Genomic DNA, 13,164 nt, shown 5'->3' on the forward strand with positions numbered 1-13,164 from the left:
TTTTTTCAGATAACCTTTACTTTGGCTGGTACAGAGCCTGAAGGGAGCATGAGTTACTTACACAAACCAGCAGAAACCAAGACATAACCAGAGTTGGGGAGATACATACAGATGGAAGATACTGTCCTCAGACCCTTAAGCAATGCTTTCTATGCTACGTAAGCTATAAACTGAGAAAAAGCAAATTCTGAGTCAATGTCACTTTAGTACCTCTCAGTAATGCTTAATATTTTAGAAACTTACTCTGTCAATTTCTCTATCGTCCTGAATGTTGTTTGTAAATGGTTTAAAATGAAATTGTCCTATTTATTGTAAATCCACCTAAACAAACATAACTGGGAGCTTTTATTTAAAAAACAATAAAACCTGACAGTTATGGCAAAAAATACCTTCAGAAAAGGATAACCTCATCCATTTTGGTTACTCACTCACTGTTATTCTTTAACAGAGATGCAGCAGGCCATTCTCAAAGTGCCTGACTATCACAAGGAAAACTACAATGAATTGTGGCAACAACTGACTTTAAGACAGGGCAGCTGACAGAAGAGATATGGGCCATTTCAGCAAACGCTGCTTTGACAAAATGTTCTGTTAGTATGAGCTAATGGTTAAGATTCCCACTCATCTGAGAGTAGACAGAGCTATAAATCTCTAACTTCCTTTTGTAATTTAGTTTCATTTCTAGCAATGGTCCCACACAACATACTCTATAAATTATGCGCACTTTTTTTTTAAATACTACAAAAACTAAAAATCTTTAAAAAGGGGGAAAAAAAAGGAGATGTAGACTATAATGAATTCATACTGATTAGAAAATATAAACTAAAACAGGATTAGCAAGTTAGGTTCACAGTAAAGATGTAATGCATGTACTACGATAACGTGCTCTTTGAATGCTCTGAATGGATGAGAATGCATGCAGGAAGATGTCCTCAGTGACCTCTAAACCACGTTATACAGTCAGTAAACAATCTTTGTCATCCTATCTATATGTGGACTGTAATATTACTTATCTCTAAATTAAAAAAAACACACTAGAAAAGAAAACCAAGGAAAAATATATACACATACTATGTAATAGAAGTTGTACTTGTTTTTCCTCTTCATTTCATTTGGAATGACACAGCATTGTAGAACCCCATACTGTGTAACTTGTCTTCAAAAAACATAAGCAATCCCGATCTTATTAAATTCTCTGCCTTCACCTGCTGAAGGCTGCAACACCTGTCCAGCACATAAGAGCTTTAAAGGAAAATAAGAAAACACCTAACAGCTTTTACATATACTGTAAGATATTTTAGCATGAACATCTTACATAGTGCTTGTTCTAGTGATTTCCCCTGACTAAAAAGCAACAAATCTCTGCTGAAAAAACACAGATGCAGTTCACACTGGAAATAAGATAAATTCCTCATGTTCAGAAAACAGGGATGTCCCAGTGTTCACACGTAAGATTTATAATTTTATTTAAACATATTTCCCATATTTCTGACTCCATATGTTTTACTATAAAGTGCTTTCTTTAAAACAATAGACATACACCTCTTATACACATACAGCACAGAATCTGCTATATACATCTTCCAACTGTCACAAAGAAACTATTAATCTGTTGTATGGAACCAGAGAACATGCGTGGGTGTAAGAAAAATGTCTGTAGGCACTAACAGAAGGGAAGGCTACAGAGATTACTGCAGCATAACCACCCACATACATTTTATCAGAAAAGAGCAGCAGCTGAGTCATGGTGCTGACTTCTGCCCAGAAGAGGGATTTTCTCTAAGCTGAAATACATTTCAGTCACGACTGATTTTCATAGGACTGAATTCCCAGCATTTCAACATCTACTTTAGGAATTAATAAAAACAAACCCTTACTCCTATTTCAGTGGTTACTGCTATTCTCCCTTTTCCATTCCCATATCTCTTGTAAGAATTTTACTGAAGTCCAAGGATGAAACATTTACAAAAGTATTTCCATAAAAATTGTCTGGAAACTTTCAGATCCATCCCTTGTATACAAATATTTACTTTAAATATGAGGCATATGCATTGTATTTAAGTTGTTTAATAAATTGCAAATATGCATGATATTATATTAATCACAATCTTTAGCTGTCCTAAACATTCAGAATACACCCAAATGCTGAACCTTTCATGACATAATTGCTTGCACTATTGGCACCTAATTGAGGAATGTAGGAAATCTGTTCCAATTGTTTGCTACAACTGAATGCTTTTAGCCTTCGTTGTCCATCAGCTGCCAGGAGGTCAATGCCACCTTTTCTGGAATGTTTCTCAAATGACACAGAAAGTGTCTGAAAAGACTAGAAGGGCAAGTTTTAGAACTGCAGGAATTATATTATCAAAGAAAAGGGGCAGAATGATTTATAGAACAGTCAAATGAGCAAAGTATGCTGTGTTACTCAAAGACTCGCAAGATTTCAAAACAGTCAACATATGGATTGCCAGGCTGAGACCTCCCTGCAAGTACTCAGCTGAACATTCTATGTTAGTACTTATTAATTTAATTCTAAGTCCTCAGAGGAATAAATATGTTTCACTACTCATTACAGAACTACGTGAAAAGCAGTACAGAAATAATGGTAAACAGTAATTCTGTGCAGAAACGGATTTTATTCTGTCTGTTTCAAATTCCTCTCCCCACTTTATTACTACTGCTGAGCAAAAGTTATCAGCCTCCCTATTGCACATACTCCATGATATAAAGAACAGAGCCACTGAGCATGCAAAGACAAATTGAATGTCTTATGGCAGAGGGAGGTACACACATGCTGGCTTTAATCTATCTAGCCAGGCAACAACTGAGCACAACTCAGCATGTTTACATCAAGGCTCCATCTTAACTGTGCCATGTGCTCTTGTTTCTAATTTCCAATCCTGCTCATTCAGTACAGCTTCTACTTGAAACAAGCATACATAACACTTATCAGTCCTATTACTATTTCTTCTGCTGTACATCCTGGGCAACATGGATCAATTGTGCACGTAGATCAGGTGAGGCCTTAAGTCCACATGATTCAACTTCCGAACTTTCTTTCCTTAACGTGATATTTATTTAGCACAATGTTAAAAATCCTGGATATTCAGGGAGTTCTCTAATTGTCACATCCAAGTTCTTATGGGGGTTATCTTCACTTACTGTTACTACTGGAAAAAGTGAGTGTGCCTTCTTTAAAACAATAAATGTAGATTTAAAGAAATAAGACGAACTTGCTTTTGCATATTTATTCTAGTTTGTAGCTAGAAAATTATAACCAGCATATCATGCAATTTTCTTCTTTCAAATAAAAGGTGACGAATTAAAATCATGAGGATACTTTCCGAAATAATCAAGTGATCCTGAAGAAGTGGTTTGAAATTGCTCTTTTGAATAGGATCAGCTAGAATAAAACTTGTGATGAACCTACAACTTGCACAAAAATCCACTGGCAGCTTATGCAAGTACTTAACCACTCACATGGAAGAACTGCATGGGCAAATAAACAAGTGATGAGACATTCCATAGCTAGTAAGTATTTTATACCTTTCATGTCATTTGTTAAACTCCACAGTACTTTCATGCTAAATATTCCATTTTTGTTTCAGCAGAAAGGTCAAATAAGGACTTGTTAATTAAAAAAGACAACTAAATGGAAAATGCAGATTGAGTTTTCCTCCTCATCTTATCTAGACAACTGCAATGAGGCTCAATTCAACAACAAAAAAATATGTATTATTAAAGAAAGATTTCAGTTTCTGAATAATTCTAGAAGTTTGCTGTATTACTTCTTGACATAGTTTAGATAAATGACTGCACACAATCCTCAGAATGCACTTAGCAGTATTAATGGGAGACCGCTGATAAAGAGAATTGTAGAAGACAATAACTGCATTACTAACAGTTTAATTTGAGCACGAACAGAGATACAACTATCCCATTTGAAGAGAACAAAAGTATATAGGCTGGGTCAGAGTCCTGTCACCTGATTTTCTTTTAAAGGATATGGATGACAAGTGAACTTTTATAACTTTAACCACCTGATCAGAGCTGTTTCTAACTTTCTTTTCCCCCGTTTACATCCTTACACAACTGCTACCAGTTTCATATGCAAGGATTTTTACCCTGAGTTTCTAGGCAAAACAAAATACTTTGCCCTTACCACGAAGAACAACCTTGGACAGGGCATTCAGGGAAGCACCCCTGGTTTTCTGCAGAAAGAGAAATACATATGTATATCTTTATATGGGTCCACAATAATCCCACTGTTCATGGTGCATAAAATGAAATCCATTTGACATGCTAATTGCTATCTGTTACAACACATGAGCCAAATGCAGATCCAGCAGAGATGTTGACTTTGATCAACCATGCATTCAAACAAGCTGCTTTTATTGATTAACATCATTTACTTTGATTTATATATTGCACATAATCCTATTTTTCACCATGAATGTTACTTCCTAAATTCCTAAAACTATTCTCTTGAGGAGCATGACACGAAGAGCTAAACTATTTCCACACAGAGTCTAAGGACTTAGAATTCTGCTCCTGCAGAATCTTCTGAAGAAGTGGGTCCCAATCTGAGGATCAATATTAAGGAGTTTGTTCCTTTGCAAATACTGCACCCAAACTGCCCTCAGCTGCAGCTTTTTGCACCAGACTGGCTGATGGTGCTATGTGCCATTTTTCTTCCCTATTTGGTAAGGGATGAAAAAAGAGGTGATCACGCTTCATTAGACACCATGCATCCCATGGTGCTTTTTACAAAAACAGGGAAAGTACATTTACACTTCTGTCTGCACAAGGTGAGACTGTGTCCTGATGTCCACAGAGGGGAGAAAAAGCTTGAACTCTCCTGACCCTTTTGTATGAGAGTTTAATAACTACAAAAAACGCTCTGAGTCCAAACAGGTGTTCAGGGGTGAAAGCTTTAAGAAAACACTGTTCCTGTTCAACAACTTAAGTGACACCCTATGTGTCTTCTGCTCACTTCAGTAACTGGTACACAGGAAGAGGGATGAGACAGCTGCTGTATGCAGGTAAAAAAGAAAAAAAGAAAGAAAGAAAGAAAGGAAAAACCCAAAAGTCCCAGCTTCTTCATTACAATCTACTGGATTCATACATGAACTGAATCCCACCTCTGCTGATGTTTGCAGTTCAGAAAGAAGCTGAGTAAGCAGGCATCCTCTGGTGGCCTTCATCAGCTAAGCAGCCCAGGCAGCACACTTGCTGAGAGGCAGCCACAATCACAATGAGAAAAGCAGATGTCCCATGCTATTGCCTGACACTGCCAAACCAGAAAACAGCCCACTTTAGGTATAGCTTGAGGGTTGGTGCTGCTCTGCTTTAGACGTTGTTCTGCCCTGAAAATCAGTCCCCTCTAGAGCAATATTCAAAGGAACATGATGCAATTTCCACTGTTGCAGAACTACCAAAGAGTGACTGAATGAGACAAAAGTAGCTGATTTGTAAATGCAGCAGCTTATTGCTAAAAGCAACAAGTTAGCAAATATAATACTATCTTTACAAGGCATGTTCAAGCAGCAGCAGAATTTGATGGAAAAGACCACAGGTCTGTTTTTTATTAGAGTATTTGTCAGTGGTTGTGAATATTTCTGTTTCAGCCAGGTGGATATGTGGACATACACTTGTTGTGAAAAGGGTATTGGAAAACAGACAAACAAAACACTTCTTCCACTTTTTTGCAAACCTCCAATTACTCACAGTCTGCAGTTATGTTGCCACGAATACCCATCCTTATTCTCCTCCATCTGGCTGTCTAAAAGTGCACTAGCCTCCTTCTCAGAAGTCAGTCTGACTTAGCACAGACAGAGCTGTTTAATTAGCAAAAGCAGCAGTGCGATCAAGCAAATATTTTACATGCTAGACCAAGCTATTATGTCCTCCCACCCATGGCACTTTTATAGTCTTATCACTTTCTTACACTTTTTCTTCCACTCTACATTGTAAATAGCCTCATTTTTGGGACAAATATCATTATTTCAGGCAATATTTACTTCATAGCTCATGGCTCTCCTTGCCCTTTCCTTACAGGTTTTCCACCTACTTGTAATTACCCTTTCATCTGGCACTTTTCACCCAGTCTGACCTAGAATTCTTCTTCAGAGGTTCTGTATCCAAATACGACTTTCTGTAGTTCTTGTTCCATTCTTCAGACACAACTTCATACACAAACACTAAAGGTCTTACCATAGTACTTTTAAATTCCAAATGCATTTTATCTACAAACATAAAATATTAAAGAGATTTCTGTAGTTTAGAGCAGTCGCTGGGAGCAAGCTGGATGAATGCTGAAGGTAATAAAATTCCGCATATGAACCATTTCACTGTACTATTAAGAACTGGGTACTAAAAATGCAAATACTGAAGTGTTATATGAAGGATATACTGCAAGAATATTTATTTAGCATCGGTCTTTTGGAGAAGCACGGTTTTAATAGAAACAAGTACAGCTTGCTGCGTCCTGCAGTTTTTACAGAACAGAGACTAATGCATCTGTTTAAAACAGAAACAGCTCAAAATACAGAAAGTCCCTTGGAGACACTTCACTTTTCAACTAAGTCTGCAGGATTCACTACAATTCTGAGCATGACAGAGCAGATGACAGCCAAAATCCAAAATGAACAGATACAGAATGTTCAAATTCCTAATGAGCATCTTATGCACACTAAGCTGCCTGAAACTACATCACAGCACGTAAGAAACCATTTAAATAGAGAAACTCATGATCTAGAGGATAGAAGCCCTTTTCACTAAGTGTTTTCTACTTTCATTTTTTATGAATATCTTGTCAAAACACAATCTCTATCATATACTGTGTTTTCCCACCTCTGCTTATACAACTTGTCCCCATTTTGGACTTTCCTTCCCACTATACTACGGCCTTATTCTTTCTATGAGTAAGTAGTAGTTTGCTTTGTAATGCCAGAAGACAGGCAAAAACACTGACCTTCCAGAGACCATCACCCTACTGTTAACCAGAAGATTATCAAGAGCTCTGGCAAAGCATCTGCCCTCATGTGTGCATTACTAAAATCTAAGTGACACCTTCTAAGACTGGAAAACTTGCAAACAGAAGACTTGCCATGAATGGTGCAATTATTAAAACATGTCGCTATCTAGTAAAACAAATTCTGATTCTAGTTTAACTTTGGTTTGGAAATACTCAGAGCCAAATTGGTTATGCACAACTGAACCATCCCTATAGGAATAACGCAATAAAATCTTGTTGAGTTATTTTGCAGTTACCCTTACACATAACATCTTGAGTATCTTTAACTGAAGCTGTTTTCACCTTCTATTTGCCTGGACAAATGCAAACGAATGAAAAAAAAAGCCTGAAGTAAATTTCTGTATCATAAATCAGTGACTTTCCACAATGAGACAATGCCAGAGAGACTAAAAACATCATGATTAGTCATATCAGCCCATAGATAGTACAAGAGTTTTGGAAATGATTTTTTGAACCTATCAAAAGACAGGGAACTACTAAAGCAGCAAACATTACAAGAAATGTGTAATTATTGGGGTGGGAAGAAAAGTAGAAGAATGGAATTGCACTGATACTTACAAGATTTGTGCTTTCTCCATCTGCTTCTTTCATCACTATGACCCATGAGTCAATCTTTAAAGCATGAGACCAGCCAAGCAATAGTAACTTTTCAGTATGGAACCAACTTTCTAAATACAGATAAACTTTTAATAAAGGCAGTGATTTACATAGGCAGCATTTTGGCACCTTACCACCGATTCACGCCCTCTAATCAATTGCTCACCCAGAACTGAATATTCAGCACATTTTGCATGCAGAACACAATGGCTATTTCCTGAAGAAATCCAATACACTGTAAAATAAACATATGTAGCTGAAAATCTTGGACACTTAGAACAGCTAGAAAAGGAGACTCAAAAGGTTAAGCAAAATATCTACGTTTTTTCAGCTCTGTCACTAGGCTCTTGGAGGACCTTGTGCAAATGATTTTACTTCTTAGCTTCTTCCATTTGTAAAAATAGCAACACAGATACCTAAACCTGTAAAATAATCAGACTGAAGCCTATTAAATAAAGCCTAAAAGTAAAAGTGGTTCTTTGCAGCTCTCCCCTCCCTAACAAATTCATGAAGTGACTGGCAATCATACATTTTTCCACCAAAATGGCTTTACCTTTTAAATAGATTGCAAGGTTCTCAACTGGATGTGATAACTCAGGAACATCAACAAAGGTATTACAAATACCTGTTCAGTATGCAGCTGCAGATGAAAAGAACATGACACTGAAATGCATTAAGAATGATCCAAAAAGTAAGAAAAACTTTCCCACTGCTTTTATAGAAATGAATAGCACTGCTTCATCTGAAGGAGTGTTGGAATTACAAGTCATCCCTTCTTTATAGTGATAGTCTACAATGAGAGAAAGCTTCAAAGATAAATGACAACAATGACTGTTGTTTTCTTCCACCTTTGGACCAAGGGATCATTTGATGTAGGATACCAGGAGAAAGAACTCTGTCATATCCAGAAGCAATGAGTATAGCTTGTCTTGGGTTTGTCTCTGGAAGCTGGCTGAAATCTTTATCCTGTTTTCCTTTTTTCCTTCACTTGTCATGGAGGCAGGGGTAACAGTATTAACTGATACAAAGCCTCTGACATCAGCTTATTTTGCAGACTTGTCTTTATTGGAGGTCCTTGAAGGTCTCTCTCATTTATATAGCTGCAAGTTTCTGAAGATCCTGTACGAAAATAACCTTCTTTCACAGTTCTAACATGGAGCTGATTGAGTGTCAGTGGAGTAAGGAGCATGATTTGACAAGATGACTATACCTGCTTTCTTTCCTTAAGGACTCAGACAAGTTAACATGGCAAAATATGCAAATTAGCACAGATCAGTTAACTTCCCCATGCCATAAAAGAAACAGTAAAGGAATAATTTCAAAACCTGTGAAAGGAAAAACTTTTTAAGACAAGAAAATTATAGAAGGCACCAAAATCAAGATTAAAAATGCAAACAACAACTGGACATTCATTTATTTGTAAAATAACCCATACAATTACAACACTGGAAGGGTTATTAAATCTCAGACTTTAAGCATGAATTAATTTCTAATAGAAATTAAACACGACTGAAACACAATGTACTTCTGGTGCTAAAATTAAGGGGCAGTATGTCTAGCTCACAAAAGAAGGTGTTTAATACATACTCTAGAGCTTACCAAAAGAGGATACTGAATTAGTAGGACTGCATTATGAACCAGATTGAAATTCTTTGATATCTATTGAGACTGCAACCCAATGGCAATAGATACACTTTCAATATAAGGAAAACACAATGCAGCTCAAAATTCCCAGCACATAATCTTCATCTCAGGATTAAATCCATGAACTGAAATTGTTTCTCGGGAATCTACATTCATTGTAAGAGGTTTACTTGGTATTGGGGTTTTTTGTTGTTGTTGTTATTGATGGTGCTTTTTCCACGTATCACATGACAGCAGCTCTACATTCCTCATCTCACTAAATCGTACGTCAGTGCATCATACCAGGCAGGGAGCTGGAGGGAGAGCCATCAGATCATTGTCATTTATCTATTGCCACTTCCAGCCTTCAATACAATTATCACTAATAGTGTAGCCCAAGCCTGCTCATAAGTGTGATACAGTCAAATCCCATTGCAGTCCATTACATTACAATATGGGTGTCCAAAATTCCAACGGTATGGAACAAAGTTTTCAGCATATGTTATCAGAATACACACATTTATACTTCAACACTCATTTTAAAATCCCCAGTTGCAACCTGATTTGCCTTTTGGAGGGAAAAGCGAGACGGTACCAGCACAGTAACAAGAAACTGTCCTTGATACAACTACTATGTACCCATACCACATATCCTGGGAAGGAAAAAGAAACATAGAGAAAAAGCAGGCAAGTATGACCTTGTGTACATTTGAGAATGCATCTGGCCTCCTACCTGAACTGCAGTTGGTGGCATTCACAAAACAGACCTTTAAGAGCTTCAATTTTGCTGAAATATTGTGTTCACACTGGATGCATTTTTCAAATATGTAAAACACTCTGTGGTTATAAAACACAGGTTGGCTTCAGTACCAGAAAGATGCTACCAGAAACAAACTTCATGAACACGGGTAGTTATTTAATTTACCAAGCACTGTGTGCACTGTAGAATGTCAAATAAACAGATGAATCTGCAAGGCAGTGAGCAGTGTCCATGGATGCATCTCCATGACGTAGGCACACAGGCTTCTCTGTAGTCTGGCAGATACAACAACCTTGTCGGGTTTGTTTTTTGTTTTTAAAGGGAGACATAACGGGTAACATTATCTTAATGATCGTAGTATCCTTGCTATGGATAACTCCACTTTTATTATGCTTGAATTTCTGTATCAAGTATGATATTAAAGTACCATTTCAATGCAAATGGTCTCAAATCAGAGCTGCACACATACGTCTAGGCAGTGGGGATACAAATTCGAGAAGCTGACAGTAAAATCACAGACCCACAATCCATTACCAAATGATGTCAGTGCTATAACAACACACTTATTTTACTCTGTATTATTTTTAGGCACCACTTAGATATTATACACCGCAACTGGCGACACCGAGTGAGGGGATTCACAGCTTGACACGTAAACACATCGCAGGGAAAGCTGATAACGATTAATAAACGAGCATCTTTCTGTACACGACAACATTCAGCACAGTCATACACGACAAGCGGGTCTGAAGAAGCTGTGACCTCTTCCATGGGCAGCAGCGAGGCACAGAAAGAACGAGTTGCAGTACAAGTTTGGCTTTGGTAAATCACACGTATTTATGTTTATCGTGGATGCAACCCCCCCCCCACTCCAAAGCAAAGCTGTTAATTACCCTAATCATCACACGCATGCACAGAGCTAAGGCACAACTGCGGACTCGCCACCGATCTCCCGGAGGAGCTTCTCTCCAGCACGCATCTCAGCAGCTGCACCAGCACCGGTGAGCTCTGCACGAAAACAAGCGCGCTCATCAATATGAATTAGCGCACGTAGCGCCACAACCGCAGGGCATCCAAAACAAATTCGTGCCCCCCGCGCTCGCACGCGTTCTTTATTTCACTAAACACAGGATACGCTGTTTCGGTGCGGTAGATAAGCTTTATTGAGCGTGCCGACGGACGCGGCTCCCGATCCCTGCTGGCGCTCCGGGGCTCCGGTCCGGGCTCCATCTTCCAGCCCCGCTTCAGCCCGGCTGCAGGCAGCCCCTCCCGCCCCGCGCACCGCCCCGCGCGCCTCACCACCCCCCGGGATCCCAGGGGAAGGGGAGCGGGGCTGCGAGGGACGGGGAAGGGAAGGGGAGCACGGGGCCGCGGGCACCTACCAGTCCGTGTGCGGCTCGTCGATGACCAGCAGCAGCTTGAACTTTCTGCCGGCGGCCGAGGAGGAGGTTGAGGTGGGGTCCACCAGTCCGGCCGAGGCCGCCGTCTGCTTCACGGCGTTGGACAGGGAGCTGAAGAAGCTGCTGCCCGCCGACTGCTGCGGCGGCGGCGGCTGCTGCTGGGGGGGCGCCGACTGCGGCGGCTGCCGACGCTCCGCGGCCGGGGAGCCCGAGGCGGGCGCCGAGGAAGCCGAGGGAGGCGGCGGCGGCGGCTGCTGCGGGTCCGGCCGCTGCAGGTCCGTCATGTAGCCATTGGGCAGGTTGGCGATGAAGCTGCTGTCCGAGAGCCTGCGCCGCAGAAAGTTCATCATCTGGCCGGGCGGGAGAAAGGCGAGGCTCTGGAGGGCGGCTGGACGAGGGCTCGGAGCCGGGCTGGAGGGCGGCGGGCGCCGCAGCGGGCTCTGCGATCCGCAGCCGGGCTCGGTCGCCGCCTCACTGCCGGCCGGGGCGGGGAGACGCTGCCTTCACCACAGCCGCTGCGGCTCGCGCGCCTCCGCCGTTCCCGCCCGCCCGCCTGCAGGGGGCAGCAGCGCGTGCAGCAGCGGTGCGGAGCAGAGCGGAGGCCGCGGGGCGCAGCGGGGATGCGACGCAGCAGAGCGGTTGTCCCGCCGGGCCGGGTCCGCCCTGGCGCCGAGCCCGCCCGCGGCAGCGGCTGTAGCTAAGCTAAAATCCCGCGGTAAAGCATCCTTCCCTTGCAACAGGCTGCGCGGAGCTTGGCGTGAACCGCGTGTGCGAATGTGGTTTTATTTATAGCCCGGGAAGCAAACAGCGCACGGCAGCGGGCGCGCTCTGCAAGCGGAGCTGTTGGCGGTCGCGCTCAGCGCTCGCCACGCGGGGACGGACTGCGCGTGCCGTGAGGTGGCGCGGGGCGCAGCTGGGAGCAGCGAGGCGGGAAGTGCAGCGGCTGGGAGCGCAGCTTGAACGCCTCCACAGGCGGTGGCTCCGCCGGCAGCCTCGGCAGCCCGTCCCAGTGCCCGACCGCTCTCATGGACAAGGAAATCTTCATACAGTAAAAACGCTATGAAGAACCTCTGCGTTTTAAATGCCATAGAAACGGAGCGGGGGGGATTTAGGGGGGGAAGCTGAGGCCAGAAGTGCCGTTGGAGTGCTCCCATCCTTTCCCCAGCCAGTGCTTCCAGAGCAGCTGTGGAGCCGTGCTTGGATCAGAAGCAAGGCAGAGCTGCTGGGACCTGGAGAGAATAAACTGCTCTTTGTAGCATTGGGCTGTCCAAAAACCTAGTTGTAAACGCAATTACACAGCTAGATGACCTACAACACTGCACAGAAGCAAGTCATTTGCAGACAGTGGAATACTGCGTTTTGCTGTGGTAAATGTGTGTGCATCATTTCCACTGGTATTACATGCTCACAGATGGTAAAAGCACAAGACTGAGAAGCTGTTTGTTCCCACTTCAACAGCTGCAGCAACAATCCCTCCTGCCTTCCCTTCTAAAAGGCTATAGACCAAATTAAAGAAAAACTCAAAAGGTTTTTTATGGAGTACCGACTGCTTTGCTGAAGATATTACTGAAAAACACTCAATCGGTCTGATTTCCTCAAAAATGATAGATATTTTTGAAAGTGTTGTTCTAAGTAGAAGAGTGATAGGAGAAAAACAGCCCCCTTTGGCCAGACTGCTTCCTACGCACCACCAGAAGTGCTGGTTTCGCTGACAACAAGCAGCCAGTCTTGCAAAGCAAAATTAAGCA

The 13,164-nt window shown here is 41.7% G+C and overlaps 1 protein-coding gene across 1 annotated transcript in view; it reads right to left on the minus strand.

Annotated features, from left to right (window-relative positions):
- Window positions 1-11,917, minus strand: part of SYN2 (synapsin II) — a 106,181-nt gene extending 94,264 nt beyond the window's left edge. The window contains exon 1 of the mRNA XM_072347762.1: window positions 11,399-11,917. Coding sequence (XP_072203863.1) covers window positions 11,399-11,766 — 368 coding nt within the window. The 5' untranslated portion in view covers window positions 11,767-11,917. The remainder of the gene's footprint in view (window positions 1-11,398) is intronic.
- Window positions 11,918-13,164: the final 1,247 nt, after the last annotated feature.

Source organism: Excalfactoria chinensis, chromosome 12, assembly GCF_039878825.1.
Source record: "Excalfactoria chinensis isolate bCotChi1 chromosome 12, bCotChi1.hap2, whole genome shotgun sequence".
NCBI lineage: Eukaryota > Metazoa > Chordata > Aves > Galliformes > Phasianidae > Excalfactoria > Excalfactoria chinensis.